This window comes from Protopterus annectens, chromosome 9.part0 (genome assembly GCF_019279795.1).
Source record: "Protopterus annectens isolate FY-2018-M chromosome 9.part0, PAN1.0, whole genome shotgun sequence".
NCBI classification, from domain to species: Eukaryota; Metazoa; Chordata; order Ceratodontiformes; family Protopteridae; genus Protopterus; species Protopterus annectens.
Window position 1 is genome coordinate 826,921,672 of NC_056743.1, and position 22,098 is coordinate 826,943,769.

General features: G+C 41.4%; 1 protein-coding gene across 1 annotated transcript in view; it reads left to right on the top strand.

Moving 5' to 3' along the window:
* The window catches only part of PNPLA6 (patatin like phospholipase domain containing 6), a 1,368,928-nt gene that overhangs the window by 576,414 nt on the left and 770,416 nt on the right, over positions 1-22,098 (top strand). The window contains exon 13 of the mRNA XM_044083495.1: positions 4,207-4,293. Coding sequence (XP_043939430.1) covers positions 4,207-4,293 — 87 coding nt within the window. The remainder of the gene's footprint in view (positions 1-4,206; positions 4,294-22,098) is intronic.

Below are 22,098 nucleotides of genomic sequence, written 5' to 3' on the forward strand. Positions count from 1 at the left end.
GAAATCCCATTTCACTGACTTTCATTTCATCGAGACCAAATCACCTAATTTTCAAAATACTGAAAATTAATTTGACTGAATCGCATTTCACTTATTTGTAAGCCATAGACTTGATGTAGGTTTCTATTCACATTTGACTTGTTTGTGATGAAAAGAATTTCTGTAACTTACGGTGCTGACTGTCAGAATACCCATAGTCATGTAGAAAGTGGTGTTGTACTGTTTTTAAATGTGGGTATGTCTCTTTACATTTAATATGAGAAGTATCTAAAGTAATATGCCAGATGCTTTGTGTGTTCTCACCAGTAGTGGTATCATATAGAGTACTGTAAGGCAAGTAAAAGGTATATGCCCCTTTCCCCACTGTAGTGCGATCCTGGAGTTAGTATATATAGTTGGGGAGGAGTGGGGGGCATAGCCCCCCCACTTAGTTTGGTTTTATGTTGTCTACTTTCTGTTAAGAGGGTAAGTAAGTAGATTTTAAGTTCTGGAAAGAGGTAGTCATTAGTGTTGTGAGTGTGTTCGTCTGTGGTTTACCATTTAGTCTTTTGAAATTTAGCATTGTAAGCTTTTGGTGAAGTGAGATTCAGTGAAATGAGTTGTCAGTATTTTGAAATTTAGGTGATTTGGTCTTGGTGAAATGAAAGTCAGTGAAATGAGATTTCAGTGATGCGAAGTAGACCCATATAAATATATGGAAACCTATTACAAGTTCAAAATTACACAGTAGCGAAAAGGAATTCAGTTTGCACACATTAACGAAACCACACTTAATCGAATCCATGCTATAGCGATTTACAAAATGTCGAAAAATACTTCCGATAATCAGGTACTATATAAAGAGTGAGGCATATGTTACTGTGTACTTTGTACCTGACAACAAAATGGCAAATTTAGAGGATTTGGCTCCAGGGGTTCTTGGCCAAACCTATCAAACAACACTTTCCCAAAATGGTAAACAAATCCTAGTCCTGGATGGCTACACTTATAACCTTGAAAAGGCAACTAAATATAGAAAATATTGGTGTTGCACTCGAAAACTGCCCGATAAGTGTAAGGGAAGAGCAGTTACTGTTTGTATGAGTACAGGAGAAGAATTATTGAAGTCTGTTCCACATCATCACAAAGGTGATCTAACGCAAGTTGAGAAGTATAGTATTACAATTGCTTTAAAGGAAAGAGCTTCCCTATCCCGTGACTCATCTTGCGTTATAGTGGATGATGCCATCGCTTCCACTTCCTTGGAGTACGTGCCTTCTCTTCCAAGCCATCGTGCTTTACTTCAGAAAGTAAGACAAGTTAGACAAAAGGGTGGAGTGTCAAAATTTAAAGGGAACTTGACATTGTTGAATGTTAATGTCACAGATTGTGAATTGAAAGACAGTACGCTCTTACAAAAGAGGAAAGTAGATAAAAGTAAAGAGAATATTGTAGTAGTGTTTAGCATAGTGTTTAGCACACAAAAGAATTTACAGGATTTAACTTTGGCAGGTATGTGGCCAGTTGATGGGACATATTTCATTAGAGGGGCACCTTGTAGGCAATTGTGTAGCGTACATACAAATGTGAAATACTGAGCATTTGTATATGTATATATGTATATATGTATATATATATATATATATATATATATATATATATATATATATATATACACACACACACACACACATATATATATATATATATATATATATATATATATATATATATATAGTGTAAAAGTAAAATTCTAAAGGTAAATGGTATCACTCAACTAGCTAATAACACTTACTACTAATACCACTGTATTAGAAAATTCTACCTAACAAAATTGTTCCTGAAAGCTTTATACACAAGAGAGAAAAAAGCTCTGTCTGTAGAGGAGAGAACCAGTAAACAAGTTATTCAAAACTATCAAATATCAGAAATTTAGCTAATATTACCGAAGGATATGACAGACCTTTAAACACGTCTGAAGTCTTCAGGAGACAAATGAGATCTGATGTGTTAAAATTGACTTTAGGGAATTATGGGTAGGGGAGGAGTCAGAGCCCTGGCTCTGTTTAGCTTTAGATTTGGTATGTAGGTCGAAGCCCTGTAACTGTTTAGCTTTAGATTTGGTGCTGAGGTCAGATCCGATGTCTCATATGCTGAACCAGAAGAAAATAGACAGATTGTACCCAGAATGTTACCTTACATGTAAAGGGGTTAATAAGTAACTAACAACAATGTGCGTTGCGTACTAGTATAATTCATGTCTTGCAGGCCTAGAGCTTTATACACAGACAGGCTATAATTTCTACATGTTGACTTGTAGTGCATCTGCAATGTGCTATCTTTGTGCTCAGCTTCTTACATAAATGTTTGTATCTTCACTACAGGAGGTTTGAGGTTTTGCTCAGTGAAGGCTCTAGTTTGCTGGGTCTTTTTTGCAGTTTTTACTTATTGTTTTGGCTGTGTAACCTTTTCAGTCTTTGGTTAGTATATAAATAGCATTACAGTAGTCTATTCAAGGCATCACCAGCACAAAATCCTGATGTAGCTATCTCTGAAAGTTATATTACTTGTTTAATCCTGGGATATATTCATTAGATGGAAATAGTAAGTTGTAATGATAGCTGAAACCTTGTCCATGAGCATTGCATCAGTCTTTAATAAATAACCTCATGCAGATCACGAACATAAGATACAAATTCCAGCTGATTTCCCAGATATATTATTAAGGGGGAGAGCAGAGAAAGACGTGATGGATGAACAGTAGCATGTATTATCATGTGTTAGCATTGCCTCACTTTTTTGCTGTGTCAAGTTTGAGTTGATTCTGTGATTAACTACTATTTGACAGATTGGGTGAAAAATGCAGTTTGAACATGTATTTTTTGACCAACTTATAAATGCCCCCTTAGAATAATTTGCCTTTGTAGCTTATTCCCTACTTGATGTCCTAGTTATCTGTTGTGACATTTCAGTCCTTTGCCAGTGGACTATCTGTGATGTCACAGCAGTGCTGTGTGGTGCTGAATAAGGAGAAAGCAATGGAAATAAACACTGTCCCACTGCTCATTTGAGGCAGTATGTCATCACTAATGAATAATGTGAAGTCGAGACCTTCCTCATGCCACAGAGGGAGAAAGCCCTGACTGTGATCCAGAGTGAGCTGGTATTGACTAGTAGATTGTGTGTTGGTAGAGGCAATGAGAGATGGCTGGAGTAGTAACTGTCACCCGCTCATCCATTCTGGGGGGTAGGTGGTCCAGCTTGCTGTAGTGCTGGCATCTATTGGAGGGAAAACACACAATGGATCACTCGGGAAGTCCAAATAAGGGTATGAGCACAACAATAATGAATCCAACAGTGTAATGAAGATAAATCCAACAGTGTGGTGAAGATAACACAGCTAGAACACACAGTAGTAAAAAATCCAAGAAGTTTAAACTTCTTGGATTTTTTACTACTGTGTGTTCTAGCTGTGTTATCTTCACCACACTGTTGGATTTATCTTCATTACACTGTTGGATTCATTATTGTTGTGCTCATACCCTTATTAGGACTTCCCGAGTGATCCATTGTGTTTTTGGTTCTGTTTCTCACTCGTTCCATCCTTTTGTGGTATCTATTGGAGGGAGAAGGAGAGAGAGAGAAAGAAAGAAAGAGACGTATATATCATGCAGTGTGATAAGTTGGAGATGTGTACCTTATGCTGTCAAAAGTGTTCATGCAGTAACCTTCATCCCATATGTGTGTACGCATGCGCATTGAGGAAAGCTTTGCAGAGCCCATCTTAAGCAAGAGTATTTGTCAGCCATCTGGGGGTGGGTTTTAATGACCTACCCAAAATAAATCACCCTCCGTGGCTACCTAGATACTGGCCCCTCTAGTTGTTTCTCGCCCTTGTGAATCTTTGCTGAAACATCTGTTTTTTTTTGGGGGGTGGGGGGTGGAATAGGCTCAAGTCTAGTAAGAGGGTCCAGTTTTTTTCTGTGGTGTTGGCTGTATTTTTTAAAAGGTTTTCCAACAAATGTTTTTAGCACTTTAGAAAAGTACATCAGACTGCATTGCCCATTGTTTACTGTGCAGCCAGTACAAATTCTAAATCTGATCATATGATGCAGGGTTTCATTTCTTTCATGGTGTCAGCTATACTGATGTATTATTATTCTCTCTGATTTCTGTATTATTGTCTGGCACTTATGCTATTTTACAGAATTTTTATTCTTCCTGTAGGAAGTGATCCATCCAAGTCTGAATCCGTGGAACTAATGGCACCACCTCTTCTGAGCCGCTGTGTTTCTATGCCTGTTGACATCTCAGGTACTGTAAATATGCGAAACCTTTGAGGAACAGTTTAAGGGTCTGTAATACTGAAAACTGATGCTTTAAAAGTCTGTAGTTCAGGCATGTGTAATACTGTATGTTATTACAGTATCCCATACCTTTTACTTACCTCCTTAGCCTGCAGTGTTTGTTTGTGTTATTCTTTAGTTCTATACTTATTTATTCATAACAGTACACCAGTAGCATTATGGACCATGGCAGGCTATAAAACATAGCGGGATGTAGCAACAAGTTACAAATGAGCTGGTTTTGATGCTCCCAGTCCTGTTAACATAATATATGACTGCAAACCAAACAGGCTGGTATTTCATTTGGATCCCATATTTTTAACAAAAACTGAATAAATGAAAGTGCCATTGTTAATGAGCTTCATTATGCCAAAACTGTAAACTTTAATGAAGTCCAGGTAGGCATTCTTTCTTGTTGAGAACAGGCGTGTTGTTGCACTGTATCATTGTCCTTTTTTTATTTTACATTGCTTCCTAGATGCACTGTTACCATTAGTCATGCCCTGTAAACCCCCAGCTGATGCCTAAGTCTCACTTAGGTTCATAGGTTCATACTAGGCTATCTGCCCTGGGGCAATTATAAGCCTAGCCCGATTCTGTATGGTTTACGCCACCCCTTGATTTGAGTATACTGTGCCCTTTTTAAGGTTTAGTTTACTGTGCCTCAGTCTAATAGTGACACGGGAGTAATCCCTGGGACAAACCTATGATCCTGTTCACTTAAGTATAGGTTTCTGATAGAGACCAATGATCTGTCAGAGGTAATCATCACCTTTACATCTCACTGCATCTTAACTTATATCTGCAATACCCCCAAGCCATACTAATACAAAAGGGCTTGACATTTTAAAGAGTTGTCACAAATCCTACTAGAATAAACTCAGGGAAAAAAAATAGGTAAGGATACGTGTGCCCGTGTCCTTTGTCAAACTGTCACCTTTCTCTCTGGCATCCTCAGTGGCTGATGTGCTGACTACACGTTTGCACTGTCGGATAGGGCTCGTTTTAGAAGTATGGCTGAGTTGCTGTGGGAAGCGTAAAGACTGCATCTCCTGAAGTATGAAATTGCCACTCAGACCAAGATTGCTCCCAGGAAGAGGGGTAACTAGGAGCCAAGACCTCACATTTCCATAGGCTAGGCAGGGAAATCTTGGTAGTCTTACTGCAGTGTTGTACTTAAACAGCCATTTGGATTTTTGTGTAGTAAGCCTACAACTCCCCTTCCCATTGGTGAACAAGAATGATACAATCCCTACTGTGCTAACCTCAGGGAAAGTGCATACTTCCACACACATCTGACACCTAGTTAAAGTGGAAATACTTATTGGCTTGACCTCTACTTCTGAGTATCTGTGAGTATGGAGTGTAGTTCTCTATAACCTTCCCTCACAGGGTGTTCCTGCTACAGTACTTTGCTGATTTTCTGCCCCCATGTCAGGTGAATTGCTTCAGCCAGTGCATTTTTGTGTATACGCATTTGCCTTCCCCAATTGTTCAGACAGCTATTCAAACTTGGGTCATTTGGACCAGTTGGGGCTTTATTGCTTTGCAGAGATGGCTATTATTATTTCATAAATTCATGGTTTTCACAGCTAATTACCTAACTATCTGCCTTATTGGGCCATTGTAAGCCTAGTTGTTTTCCCCTCACAAAGATGAGAATCAATCAGTGTATCTTATGTCTGTGAGTTAAACACATTAACCGTTATACTAACCCCCTACCTCATATTTGCACAATGGGTAAGGTGTTTACCTCACAGATGCAAGGTACAGGGTTTGATTCTCACCTCTGAAGGAAAATTGCCTAAATTTAAAATGGTCTGTAAGGGCAACTACCTAGTATTTACTTACTTACGCACTTCACCTGTGAACCTGTAAATGTTGCTCTTTTCTGTGTTTTGGGTGGGTTTGGCATAATGGTTAAGGTCTTCACTTCATAGCTACAAAGTTCATGGTTTGATTCTAATGTTTTGGTATTGGCTAGATTTAAAGTGACCCTTCAAAGAACTTAGCCTACTATTCACCTATAAGAAATAAACAAGCCACTAGAGAAATATATAAAGTCAAATGATGAAAATCTGGAAAAAAAATAGAAAAACCTTTAAGTGACAGTTCAGATGAGATGATAAAACTGCAGAAATCGGAGCATGAAAGGAAGGATAGGCTGGCTGAACTTGGGGCTTCTCAAGATCATCTGTTTCAAAACATAGTAGAGTTGGTAAATAGAACATGTAGAGAAGCTTGGAAAGGTCGACTGTGTACATTTTATGAAAGCACATGTAACCAGCTGCACTGATGATCAATAGTAGGATCTGATAATTGAAAGGTTGAAAGGGCACATTGTGTGTATGGTCCAACTCTGACGATGAGAGAGCAGCTGAGACCTGCATTAGTAAAGACCCAATCACATCAGCACAAAGAGCTGCTCCTGATAAAACTAAGGCACATTATAAAAGTGTTAAAATTTGGGGACACCAAAGTGTTAAGGAAAAATAATTATTCACTGTACACTAGAGAGAAGACAAACAAGTTCATTCTAGCAGTTAGCGGTTGTTGACAGGCAAGTGTGAAGTGCAAGCGGCTATATCCAGGTGTCTTCAGAATGTTTTTTTTTCCTGGAGGATCAGTTACATTTTTAAATGTAAAACAGGCTAAGGAAAAAAATCTTTAGACATTAAAGAGTGAGCCAGCAAGCTACAGGGGACTCTGTTACTGTTAGAAGACAGGGAAGCAAAGTTGATAAAAAACTTTGCCACTGTAACCTTTTCCATTGATCCAACAGAAATGCTTAGTGAGAAAAAAACAGGAGCTGACTAGAAGAATCAGGAGTACTTCAGACTTGAGCCAGAGACTGGAGAGCAAGATGATCAGGAAGAAGACCAGTAGCACTCTGAAGTTGTTGAATAAATGAGAGAACTGAAAAATCCCGTCCCGTTGGATATTGTTATCGTGTGAACTGTGGTTCTGCAAACACTGAAAGTTTGTTGACTGTGTTAAAATGTGTGTGAGGACTATGAAGCATAATTCCCACTTTGTCATTTATGTTTAGGGGGACACTGAAGGGACTGAAGAAGTAACTTCTAATAGTTGGGGTAGTATGCTGGAGGCACTTTCACCTGATGGAGCTGGAAGAGAATAGGGGGGTGAAACTTGAGTTGAATTTATCAGCCAGTAGATTCGCTGTGCCATCCTGATTGGTGAAGATGGTACCATTCACCACCAGTTCAGCACACTGCTCTATGATACCTTTAGGGTTCTGGACATAGCTGATGAAGGCCTTGTAATGGTCCTTGGACTGTGATGAAGCTATCTTGACTTTGTAGTTGGTCTTGTTGGATTGTACTAAATTATACCTCTTTGTCTCTTGTTTAGTTGTGTAAGAGAGTTGTTCTTCCTGTTTTTGGGCATTAGTTTTCTTCTTTCATTATATACCCCTTTTAGGTGAGGATCCCACTAGTGGGGTTTGTTTTTAATATTTATTTTGGGTTTACTTCTGGTAGGTGCGGTAACCTCTATGCAGCCATTCTCTTGTTTGTATAGGGCTCTGTGAATTATTCTGCATAGGTATCTGTGGTCTTGGGGCTAGAGGGAGCCTTGCATTTTGACAAAACTGTCACTTAATAGGATGTAGTTTGCCATAGAATAGGTCTTGTTACTAATTTAGCTGAGGTTTTCAAGTTGATTTTTACTTCAAAGAAGCCAACTTTGTGATCTGACCTCACTAGGAAGGCTGTGACACAGTAGGGTTGCAGTGCTTTTCCATGTTGGTGAATACCAGATCCAGTATGGCTGATTCTGTGGTTAGTGCATGCACTATCTCTTCCAGGGTGTTGGTGTTAATAAAGTCCAGGAAGCTTTGTGCCTCTGAGTTTGAAGCAGTGTAAGTTCTCCAGTCCTTAGAGGGGTAGATAAAGTCACCCATGAATAGGGTGTTTAATTGGATGGTAATTGCCTCTAGTAGAGTTAGGTAAGAGTTGTGAGACTCTAGGGGCATAGATAGTGACCTGTAGCTTGCCATCACATGGTGAGGGATCTTATCTATGGTGACTTGCATGTGGATAAGCTGTTTAACCAACCTGGAAGTTTGTTTTTTGCTAATGTAGATTGAGACATCTCAACCTTTGGCTCCAGTTTGTGCTGTTGTTGGTCTAAATATCTGGAAGGCTATGTACATGCCATAGTACATTATTTGGCTTAAACCAAGTCTTGGTTATAGGTTCATAGGTTGGTACTAGGCTATCGGCCCTAGGGCCTGTACAAGCCTAGCCATAACAATTCCCTGGCTATCCCACAATATTTACTTCCATGGACCCCTGTTTAGCAGGGCGACTGACGTGATCCCTGGGGAGAATTTCCTATCTCCCATCCAGTCGTCAAGGTTCCTTTTGAAGAAGACCAAAGAGGCACTATGCTTGACATGTATGGGCAGTCTCTTCCAGAGTATGAGGAGTCTCTGGGTCAGGAATCTGTCCCTCCAGCATATTTTGTTCATTGTGATGACAAGGATTAGATCCCTGGAGAATGTGGCTCAGAGGGATTGGGATTTCTTTAAGTGTCGCATGTCCAACAACTCTGGGTTTGACATGGCCTTCTGTGTTAAGCAGAGATCGCCTCTGAGTGGATGATATACGACAGAATATAGCTGGAGTTTGTTTAGACGGTCAGCATAGGGCATCTGCTTTAGGCCTGTGATTCTTTTAGTGAGGTATTTCTGCGGCCTTTCCAGTTGTTGAAGATGTCTTTAGAGGTACATACAAAATGGGGCGTTGTATTCTATAATGTGTCTAATGAGGGATGAGTGCAGTAGGACAATGACCTCCTTTTTTCTGGATGAAAAGTCCTTAGTGATGAGATGTGCCACACAGAAGGATTTCCTGACTGTTGTGGCAATGTGGTTATCGAAGGTGAGACCACTGTCCACCTGGTCCCTAAGTCTCTTATCACACTCTCGATGTTTAGTGTACTGCCACCTATGTGGTAATTCATGGGTACATGGTTTTTCCCAAAGGGGATAATTAAACATTTCTTGGCACTGAGCTTGAGCCCATGGCTCTGGGACCAAGCATCTGTTTCTGTAAGGCCCTTTTTTAGAATATCCACATCATTTGGGGATTCAGTAATGGCTCCCAGTTTGCAGTCGTCTGTGAACTTTGTTAACCAGAGTCCCTTAGTGTTGGCCTGTACTTCAGAGAAGTAGATGCCAAACAAGAGAGGTCCCAGGACTGAACCCTGAGGTACTCCACTTGTCACTTGTCTGGAGCTGGATTTGGAGTTGGCTACTTTTACAGTGTGGGTTCTGTCAGTAAGCCAGTTGGCAACACATTGAGTGACGTTGGGATTAATGCCCAGCTTAGTAAGTTTATCTATGATTCCAGAGTGGGGATGGTGTCGAAGGCCTTGGCGAGGTCCAGATGGACTGTGTGGCCGCCTTACCCTTGTCCACAGCTCTGGAGACTGATTCAGAGTAGTCAGTCAGGTTCAGGAGACAAAATTGGCCCTTCACAAACCCAAACTGGGTGACGTCCAGTGTTTGAAGTTTGCCAATGTCTTTGTTTATAAGTTTTCATGATAATGCATTCCATGGCCTTGCAGATCAGGCTCGTCAGAGAGATGGGGTGGTAGTTCCCAGGATCCCAGGTGGATCCCTCCTTGTGGAGTGGGATAACTGTAGCTGTGCGCCACTCAGTGGGCACGAAGCCTGAGGTGAGGCTATGATTAAACATGACACTTAGGTGAGGTGCCAGTTCGTTTTGTAGTTCATGTAGTACACAGCCCAGGATTTTGTCTGGTCCCATGGATGCTGTATTCTTAGCTTTGGAGAGTGCAGTTTTTACCTGTGTGGTCATGATAATCGGAATTTGGCAGTCTTTTGGTATTGAGATGGGCCCTTTAGGGGGTGAGAGGGGGTGAAGTTGGCACTGAATCGATCTGCCAGGATATTGGCAATATCCTTGGGATCAGTATATTTAATGCCATTCTGTTGTAGCTCAGAGCAGATCTGAGCATTGCCATTTAGATTCTTGACATAGTTATAGAATGCCTTGTGGTTGTCTTTGGAATCTCTGGCAATTTTATTTTCGTAACTAGCTTTGGAGGATTTTATGAGGGATCTCAGCTTCTTACTGAGGCTGGTAAGGGAGTTTTTTCCATCCTGGGATTTTCCTCTTTTCTGCAACAGTTTCTTCCTTTTGTTGTAAAGCTTGTTTATGGCAGGGGACCACCAGATTGACTTCCCTTTTTTGGAGGAGACCATCTTGGTTCTGTTTGGGATGGCACGATTTATGCATGAGTAGATGTGCTTGTTCAGTGCCTTAGTGTAGGACTCAGCAGCCGAACTTTCAGTTCCCGTCTGCATGGGTATCATGAAGTTTGTAGCGTCTGACTTGAGTAGCATGAAGTTGGCTTTGGAGATGTTTTTTATGGAGGTTTCCTTACTGGGGGGTGGGGGTGGGATGTGGATGTTAAGGGTGATTAGTTTATGGTCTGATCTGACCAGCGAGGGGGTGACCATAGGTGTGGAGAATTGATTTCCCATGTTGGTAATGACCAGGTCTACGATATTGGAGCCCCTGGTGGCACTATGGATTAGTTGATCCAGGGCACTGGAATTTATGATTTCCAAGAACTGTTGGGCAAAGGTGTTGGTACACGAGTAGTTTTCCCAGTTAATGGCTGGTTAGTTGAAATCACCCAGTATTAGGGTGTTTGGTTGTATATTAATATTTTCCAGTATGTTTAGAAAGCTGTAGTGAGAATCTTGGGGCATGGTGGGAGATCTGTAGCATGCTACAGTTTGGATTACAGTCTTACCTAGTGTTAGTTGCACCTGGAGAATTTCAGACAAATTGTGTTGGGCAACTAACATGGTGGTGGTGTGAATATCCTTGGTGAATATGGACACTTCTCCTCCTTTAGTGTTTCGATCCTGGTTTGGTGGCCGAAAAGTGTGGTAAGAGCTGTAGCCTGGTATTGCAGGGGTGCTCTAAGGAGCCTTGAACCAAGTCTCAGTTACTGCACAGATATCTTTGTTCTCTATTTTTAGGAGTGCCTTGAGAGAGTGCATTTTGAGATTTAGACTTCTAGCATTGAGTAGCATTACCTTCAGATTTTGCATGCTTCCGCTGTGCAGGCACCGGATTCTGAGGGTGTATTCCGGCCTACAGACTTGCATTTTAAACCAACGCCATCTGCTTCATCCAGGCCTAAAACTTGACCCACGCCTAGAAAACCGACGTCCAAACCGCATGATTAGGCCCATATGCCTAAAAAACAGATGCTTAGAATGGCTGAAGACCTTATTACTTTAATTAGGGGAAGCCAGCCTTCCCCCTCTAAGAGACCTAGAACTGATTTTCCCTTTGATTCTTCTGATCAGGATTCTGATATTTCTGTTTCTTCTGATTACCACAATTTGCCCTTATCTACTTATGAGGATTCTGATGCAGAGGATTCCATTCCCTCTGCTTCCCCTCCAGAAGATTCTTCTTTTGGTGAAACCTTGCACACGCTTAGATTCTTACTCCTTCCTCAACACAGGCCTTTAGCTATCCCTCCTGTTCTGGACATTGTAATTGATGCTTTCTTGGAATATAGCCTGTCCCCAGACACTTTACCTCCAGCTCCCAGAAAACGTGACGGGTATTACAGAGTACCTGACTCTCACAAGTTCATCTTCAAGAATCCTACTGCGGATCCAGAGTCCATTTGCCAAGGTCCAAAGGAGGCCCCCTTACACCTCATGTGAAGAACCAGATTCAGAGGAAAATTTCCTCTATTCCTCCCCACCTGAAACCTCACTTTTAGAGAGAAACTTTGTTATGAGACAACATTTTCAGTGGGAAGCACAGGAATACCAACTGGCTAAAAAGAGAATCAGGAAGTTGTTAGACCTCCCTGAGCACAAACCTCTAGCTATCCCACCTACTCTGGAAGCAGTGAAAGATGTTTTTCAGGATGCTTCCTTAAATCCTGACTCACTCCCTCCTGCACCCAGAATGCCTGATCGGTTCTACAGGGTCCAGGACTTTCATAAATATCTGTTCAAAAACCGAACTGCTGACCCTGAAATGGTCATCCCAGGCCATAAAGGGTCTAGGGCCAGTACCTCTAAGTGCCCTTTACCTACTGACAAAGAAAGTAGGGCTCTTGATAAATTTGGAAAGAAAGTCTACACTTCTGCTACCATTACTATGAGGGCCCTCAACTGTCACTTATGATCAAATACCAGCAAAACATTCTTGACCAACTAAAACAGAAGATCTCAGGTTTAGAGGATAAAAACCTTTCCAAGGAACTTTTAGATCTCGGTCATTCCAGTTTCCAAGTAGCTAAACACTCTCTTTGATGCCATGGAAGCCTCCTGCAGGGCAGCTGTCACTGGCACAGTGATCAGGAGACACCCTTCCCTGACCATGTAAAAGCTCATCTCCTGGATGCACCCCTAGACAAAGAATGCATTTTGGGGGGCTTAAAGCTGAAGCACTCCTCAAAAATATGGAAGACAAGGCAAGGCAAAATCCATGCAAACAGTAAAGGACTTTCTGCAAGTGCAACTCCCCCCCCGGTTCAACATTAATTTTCCGGCCAAACATTGGTTCTTTCCAACCCAGTCTAGAAACAAACATAAAAGCCTCAGAGGTACAGAAACCCCAGGCATAGACCACAACACCAAAGATTTAGACAGTCTCCACAGGCAAGGAAGATCTAGGACACCAGCGCCTGCCAGAGAGCAATTATGACTCTCCGCTACCTTCCCCCCTCCCTAACCCCACCCCAAAGCTAGGAGGAAGGCTGTCCCTTTTCTATTAATACTGGACCTGTGTTACTTCAGATCAGTGGATTCTAAATATTAGTGCCAATGGTTGCAATCTCACTTTCGAAGAGCCCTTAAGAATCTCAGGATACCCAGATGTGCTCAGGCTCGAGAAAAAAATCAAATTTTGTGTTCCCAGGGAGCAGTGGAACCAGTTCCATAAAATCAGAAATGGAAAGTATTTTATTCAAGACTTTTCCTAGTACCCAGAAAAGAAGGACCTTGGTGTTCTATCCTGTACCTGTCCAATTTAAATCTTTTTCTCAGGGTACCAAAATTCAAAATGTTGACCCTGCAGAAACTACTTCCCATGTTAGCCCCTCAGGCATTCATGGTTTTAGCAGACCTAAAAGACACCAATCTGCACATCCCCATATCAAGGTAGCACAGAAGCTTTCTTTGCTTCAGAGCAAGCTCCAGTCACTATCAGTTTTCAGATCTGCCCTTTGGACTGTCTACTGCACCAAGAGTTTTCACAAAGTGCTTTGCTCCTGCCATTGCTTTCTGCAGGACCAAAGGGGTCCAGATTTACCCATACCTGGATGATTACCTAATACAGGCTTCAGACCTGTCACAGATTCTGAAAGACCAAAAATTCACACTGAAATTCCTGACCTCCTTGGGGTTCACTCTAAACCTAAAGAAGTCCATCACTGTGCCATCCAAACAGATAGTTTCCTAGAGGCACTCCTGGACTCCTCTCTCCAAAAGGCCTTCTTCCCCCAGACAAAGTCACCTTTTTGACCAGCTGCTTCTAGAACTTACAGCACAAACAGTCCATAACAGCCAGAGAATTCCTCAGAGCTCTGGGGTACATGGCATCTTGTGTCCGCATGGTGCCATTAGCCAGGCTATACATGAAGAAGCTGCAGTGGTATCTAAAGAATGTGGGGTGCCAGAGCACTCAGTCCCTGGACAACAAAATACACCTGTTACCTTGCCTCAAGCAAGAGCTCATGTGATGGCTACAGGCTTGCACCCAGAATCAGGACTATCCCTTCAGAATCTCTCTTCCTGGCAAACCATCACCACATACTCATCAGACATTGTATGGGGGGCCCATACCCAACATCTCCAAATCAACAGATTATGGGATACCCAGACCAAGAGGAAGCACATAAATTGGAAAAAAAACTCATGGCAGTTCTAAAAGGCTTACTGGCCTTAAAAGAGAAATGGATACCAGGGGTTCTGATAGTACAAACAGACAACACCACAGTCATATGGTACATAAACAGACAAGGAGGTACACACTCATACCACCTGTGCCTTCTAGCCATGCAAGTTGGGGAGACAGCTCACTCCCTGGGACTTCACCTCCTAGTGCAATACTTGCCAGGAGAACAAGACACTCTTGCAGATCACCCCAGCAGGAACTTGACAGACCCCCATGAGGGGCACCTACACCGAGATATCTTTCTCAGCATAGTCAGTGGACATCTTTGCTAGCAAGGACAATGCTCAACTAGAAAAATTCTGTAGCAAGACAAGACAGGCATCGGCATGGAAAACAGATGCTTTCTCCTTCCCATGAACTCACCTTTTCATTTATGCATCCCACCAGACTTGAGTCCTTCTAAAGATCAGAGAGGACCATCCTGATATCGCCAAACTGGTCCAGGCAACACTGGTTTCCACTCCTTCTCCAGCTCACCAATCAGAAACCGTGGCAGTTACAGCAGAGGGTAGACCTCCTCATGCAGTACAAAGGGTAGATAATGCACCCCAATCTGCAGACTCTAAACCTTTCAGCTTGGATTATACCACAGCCCCAACTGTTACACCAACTTAAGTCAACAGGTGCAAAACATTCTGAAGGAATCCAGAAGGCCTAGCACTAGGAAATCTAATTCTTCCAAATGGAAAAGATTCTCTACTTGGTGCTAGATGCATCACCTTGAACCAAGTTCAGTTAACATTTCTACAATCCTGGAGTACCTGGTCAGTCTAGTGGATAAAGGCCTTTCCTACTCTATAAAAATAGATACCTCAGCCATATCTACTCACATTTTTGCTCTCTCTCCGGTCTTCTCACACCCCCTCCTGAAACAATTCCTTAGGTGTCTTATTCACATTAGCCCCCCCAGGAAAAAACCCACCCCTCCATGGGACCTCAGCTATGTGCTAGAAAAATTGACTTTGCCTCCTTTTGAACCTGCAGCTAATCCTTCTTTAAAAATTTTCTCTTGGAAGGCTGTTCTTCTTTTAGCTATTACTTTGGCTAGAAGGATCTCAGAGTTACAGGCCCTAATGGTGATAGCGCTTTTCAATATCTTCCAAAAGGACAGGGTCTCCCTTAGGACTAAACCCTCCTTTATGCCTAAGGTGGTAACCAATGTATGTTTGAATCAAGCCATCCATCTGCCCTACCTTATTTCCCAGTCCTCAGAACAGGGGAGAAAGATTACTGCACTCCTTGGATGTGCACACAATGTTGCACTTCTCCCTAAACAGGACAAAATCCTTAAGAAAATCAGATCAGCTAACCTTTGCCTCTGGATCTGAAGGAAAATCAGCTTCTAAACAAACCATTTCCAAGTGAATTTCATACTGCATTTCTTTCTGCTACAGCCATCATGGCAAGAGACCCCCAATTTGGTTAGACCTCACTCTACAGCTACTTCTACAGCTTTCCCTAAGGGGGTCCCCACCAAAGACATTTTGGAAGCAGCCACTTGGTCTTCTATGCATACATTCACAAGACATTACCACCTGCCAGCTTTCTCTAAATCCAGAGCAGGATTTGCCTCTGCAGTCCTGCAGGGGATCCCTCTCCTCTCCTTGAACTCTGTCCACCCTCATTTAAGCTTTGGGAAGTGTCCCAACTGTCAGGACTGCAACAGTGAAACATAAAGAACATAGTACAGCTGCGTACACTTACCATAAATGTAGATGTTCAAGTGTATTCACTGTTGCAGTCTTCTTTCGCTTCCTCCTTCCCCCCTTGGCCTACCAGGTCGGCTTAGTATCTCCAAATATAACGTCCTTGGATACTTTCCCAGGCTACCCTAGGTTAGGTACCCCCTTTCTTTATTCACCTGTTTTTGACTTTGGACTCCTCCTACATGGGGCCAAGAAAATACTGAAGTGATGACACTGGCTGGCTCCCTTTACACTTGAATGTACTGACATTGATTAAGGTGTACACCAGTCAGGGAGGTGAAAAAAGTTTCTCTGGTAGTCAGGCTGGCTGAGGGCTTCATGACAGGAAATAACTGTCAGGACTGCAACAGTGAATGCACTTGAACCTCTACATTTATTGTAAGTATACAGAACTGTAATTTAGCAATCTGTGTATCTGGGAACATCTGCTATTGCATGCATGTTTAACCTTAATTTTAGATGATGACAGTGCACCTTTCTGGTCAGCAAGCCTAAAATTTCTGTACCCAAAAATCATCCTTATTGCTGTCCTTGCCCTTGGACAGTGGACAAGTCTGCATGGGTTCTGTTCATGTAGCTTTATTATGTACAAAGACATTATGATATAAACTTGTTAACTTTAACTTAGGTAACTTGTATACAAACTAGATATTTCATTCAAACATGTTCACTCTCTGGCTGCACTCTCAAAATGGCACTGGGTATAGCACGTGCCCGCTATTTATATGTGCACTTTCAGACTTTGATAGGATTCTTAAAGATACAGTACATACACTCTGCTCTACATCCTCCCTCTTTGAGAACTAGATCATGCAATGCATGTAAATCACTTTTGATATGCAAACAATGCAGATAGTTCTTTGCCATACATTTATACAGAACTAGGTACATCTATACAGTTATGTCCATGTTGCTGTACATTTCACACTAGGTCTGGAAATATGTTCAAATCATGTGACATAAAACTGAGAATTAGATTTAGCAACTGGAACTGTCTCTGCTAAATGTTCAACCTTAGGAGTATTGTGAACATCCTCAGGAGTGGCAGTAGAGGTTAAGATGCATTCTGCGACGGGAACATTGTCTAACTTGCTCTGAGATCTAGAGTCTGTATCACAGGAACAATGCTGCAGTAATGATTCTGATACAGGAAGATGTCTGTGATTTCTCCTGTACCCCACACCCTCAGATTCTACAAAGTAGGATCTCGGCTCGCTACATATACCTGTTACCTGACCAATCCGGTCTAAACCTTTCGCCATTTGTATCCTCACTGTCTCTCCTTCTTTCAATTGACGAAGAAGTCTGCTCCATTTATCATAACTGAACTTCTGGATAAAACGCTCCTTGAATAACTGGACCCTGATGGTTCTGTTCTTAGTTTTAAGCCTCAATAAACTGGAAGTAATAGATACCATTGTTCTGGTTTGCCTGGATAGAAGTCTTTGAGCAGGTGAGCCAAGTATATTGTCACTGGGTATGTTTCTGAGATTAAGTAAATTCAGAAAGACATCGGTATTGTCACGCTTTGACCTTTCAGGTAATTGCTTTGCACTCTGCACTGCACTTTCAGCTAATCCATTTGACTGGATATTCAGGACTACTAGTAACATGTACAAAGTCCCATTCTTTTGCAAATTTCTGAAATAACTGACAGTAAATTAGGAACCCAGCCACTGGGGATGCACAAGCCAGTGCATTTCTTTGTGCCGGTCCCAAGCTCGGATAAATGGGGAGGGTTGCGTCAGGAAGGGCATCTGGCATAAAATTTTGCCAAATCATACATGCGGGCAACAGTACAGGTATACATACCGGATTGGTCGAGGCCCGGGTTAACAATGACTGCCACCAGTCCTGTTGGCCAGCAGGATGCTGGCGGAAATTGGGCTACTGTTGGCCGAAGGAGGAGAAGAGGGGAAGACATGCCCGAAGGCAGGTAAAGGCTAGGACTGTGGTAGTGAGGTTCGGAACTTTGAATGTTGGCAGTATGACTGGCATAGGGAGAGAGCTAGCTGATATGATGGACAGAAGGAAGGTTGGTATATTGTGTGTGCAAGAGAACAGATGGAAGGGGAGCAAGGTTCAAATTGTTTTATTATGGTGTGGATGAGGGGAGAAATGGCATAGGGGTTATCCTGAAGGAACAGTATGCTAAGAGTGTTTTGGAGGTGAAAAGAGTGTCGGATAGAGTGATGTTTATGAAGCTGGAAATTGATGGTGTAATGATGAATGTTGTTAGTGCATATGCTCCACAAGTTGTCAGAAATAACTGTATGTGGACTATCGTGGACTGAGAAATGACATTTCAACGTAGTAATAACAGTAGTAGTTTTTAAATTAGATAGTAGAGCAATCTCAAACCAGTTAGAATAAGAGTCTGCCAATACTAAATAATGCTGATTGTTCCACTCAAATGTATCCTTGACTACTGTTGACCAAAGTAGTTCAGGAACTTGACTTAACTGAAGTGGTTCTCTTTGCAAATGCGGTTTAGTACTATTGCACACTAAACAAGAAAAAAGTACTTTATCAATGTCTTGCAGTAATGATGCCCAAAATACTAGTTCTCTCACCCTTCTCTTAGCAGATGCAGAACCTGGGTGACCACGATGCAAAATCTGGATATATTCATGTTGTAATGAAGCAGGAGCAACAATTTTAGGACCTTTGAAAATAATGCCATCTTCTAACAACATTTCATCTCTGTAAGGAAAATAGGTTTGCACTTCAGGTGGTACACTGTATTGCTTTGCTGGCCACCCAACAGTAATGTAGTGGTTGAGCTTTTGTAAAATTGGATCAGTCTCTGTGTGATCTCTCAGCTCAAGTCTCGTGGTAGAAAAATTATGTACTTCCATAACGTCAAAGTCAAAATTCTCTGTGTCAAGCTGTTCCGTGGAATTCTGGTTGATCTGGATAAGATATAAGCCAGATAAAGAAGTTTGCCTTTTGTATTGACCATTTTGAAGTTGTACTTTTGCAATTGGAGCATCATTCTTTGTAATCGCTCTTGAGCTGTATAGGCTTCTTTAGAATAGTAAGTAGAGGTTGGTGATCAGTTTCAATCTGAATATCTTGACCATAGTTATGATCATGAAACTTTGAACATGCAAATACTATTGCCAAAAGTTCTTTCTCAGTTTGAGCATATTGCATTTCAGTTTGGGTAAGTGATCTAGATGCATAGGCTACTGGTCTGCCCTCTTGAAGAATGACTGTGCTAAGACCAAATTGTGAAGCATCACAGGAAAGAGTGACTGGTTTATTGACATCATAGTATCTTAATGTAGGTGGGGCAGCAATTTTCAGCTTAAGGACTTTAAATGCCTTCTGGTGCTGTTCCAACCAAGACCATGTAACATTTTTGTGTGTCATCTCTCTTAAAGATGCTGTCAACTTAGTGAAATCTGGTATACACTTGCTTAAATAGTTGACCATGCCTAGGAAATGCTGCAGAGCTTGAATATTGTCTAGTGCTGACATCTCGAAAATAGCTGTTTGCTTGGATGGGTCTGGTCTTAAGCCAGTGCTGGTAAATAAATGACTGGCCTACATATGTGACTTCTGGTAATCTGAATTTACACTTCAGAGGATTGAGCTTTAAGTTTACTTCACATGCTCTGTTTAGAGCTCTCTTTAGGTTTCTATCATGCTCTGCTTCACCATTGCATTCCAACCAGTAAATCATCTACTGTTATGGCACAAGGGTAACCTGAAAATATTTGCTCCATTGCACGCTGGAAGACTTCACTTGCAGAATTTATTCCAAATGGCATCCTTAGGAATCTGTATCTGCCAAACGGGGGTACTAAAAGTGGTCAGCAATGAGGATTTGTGATTAAGCATCTCTTTCCATCCAAGACTGAAAAAACAGTGGCATTCGGTATCAAAGCTGCAACCTCTCCTCTTTGACTGTACGCATTGGGTGATGCAATCTTTTCAATGCTTTGTTCAGATATCTTGGATCAATACATATTCTGATGTCGTCTGAGCCTTTTTTGTGAGCTGCTACAATGGACAATACCCACTCAGATGGTTCTCTGACTAGACAAATTACACCTTGCTGTACCATCTTATCCAACTGGGGTTTGACTTTATCCTGCATAGCTATCAGAACTTGTCTTGCTGGTCTGACTACAGGAGTGACATCTGGGTCTAACTTCATAGAATACACAACTGGAAGTTTGCCCAACCTTTCATCGAATACATCAGCTTACTCTGAGAAAATGGTTTCAGAAAAATTGGAACTGTGATATGCACTTGTATGGTGAACTTCTTTAGTAAAAGAAAGATTCATTCTCCAACTGTCTGTTAAGAGCCAATAATGACTGCACAGGTCTTCAAACCACATAGAGCAACAAGCTGTAACAGTTCTTGGCCAAATAACATGAAAGCATCACTGAGCCTTCGGTTCCTTAAGCAACAAGTTTCATGCAACTGGCCACATTCAGTTGCTCGCTAATTCTCACTTTAGCAAATGTGTCTGCTGATGTAACTTGATTTGCAAAACTTTGAAAATGGTTCCATTTTTTACACTTGTGACATTGCTGAACAAATGCTAAGCATGCTTGTTTTTTAGACTCATGATTGGCACCACAAGTGGGACAGTTAACAATAAAGCTGAATGTGGGTTTTGCCGATTCATTTTTGTACTGCACTGAGCATGCTCCTTTATTAGAACTTGCTGGAAAATTCCGTAGTTTTCTTGGTGAGCCAGCAGGGGCTGTGGCTGGCATGTGCTTAGGCTTACTTCTGTTTGCCACATGTTGCATGCTGTCTACATTTGCTCTGGAGCCTGCTGAAATCATGCTCTTGTCATTTGCAAGCAAGTTTGTGTGTTTCTCTGTAACTTCATTGAGTTGACAAATCTGTATGGCTTTACTGAACGTTAAATCACTGTCACGAAGCAAAATCTTTCTCACTGTAGCACTATTAATACCACACACGAACCTGTCTTCTGTTATCAAACACAAAAAGTATAGAGTGCACCATAAGCTGTATCAATTCCCAAAAATGCTCGATTGAATAATAAAGCTCGAACTTGTAAGATAAAAATCCACTTTATTAAAAGCGAAGACTGCAGAAACTGGTGTGAGCGCTTTCGCGTTGACTCGCAACGCTTCATCAGACATAAAGACATACTACAAAATGAGTCTTTAAATATACAAGAATCACATGATGTCACATTAACTTAAAAGGGCAATAAAATAAATTGTTTATACAGAAACTTCATGTCATTAAATATATAAAAGAATAACATGATGTCACATTAACTTAAAAGGGCTATAAAAATGAAATAAATTGTTTATACAAAAACTTCATGTCAATGCTTGAGGGACCTAGCTGCTAAAAAAGGCTTGATAGTGAGCCTATCATTGAGCCCAAATCTGTGTGCTTGGAGCTTTAAGATCCATTTGCTTTCTCTTTCCTCCACTCTGTTCTGTAAGTTACCTAACCTTCCATCTGTGTGGACTAATTCTAAAACCAAAAACTTGAAAATATGTGTATTGCCAAGCTCAATAGTGTGTTTCGCCAGTGCGTTGAGAGCATTGCCTTTGGTGATGGCATAGATATGTTCCCTGATGCGCTCACGCAATGATCTGGTGGTCATCCCTACGTAAAATTTATGACAGGATTGGCAGTCAGCCAGATAAACTAGATTGGTGGACTTGCAAGTAGCATAATGGTTGAATGTGTAAGTTCTCTGTGTGATGGGATGTATATATGTGTGGGTATGAGAACTAGTAATATGTCTGCATTGATTGCAGGATTGACAGGCAAAAGTACCCTTCTTGTGAGTATTGGTTGGTGTGTAGTTATAAGTTCTGTCATAACATAGAAGTCGATTTAGAGATAGCATGTTCTTGTAAGCTACTCTGGGTTGAGTGTCAATAAGGGATCTGATGTTATCATCTATCGTCAGTAGATGCCAGGTCTGGTTATAAGTGTCCATACTAGCCATCAGACCCCAGCACAAACTTCTCATAATAGAATTGTCATACCTTATACCAACAGAAATGACCATGTTCTAAAAATTTTTAGTAAACATTGGCATCTACTGACGATAGATGATAACAT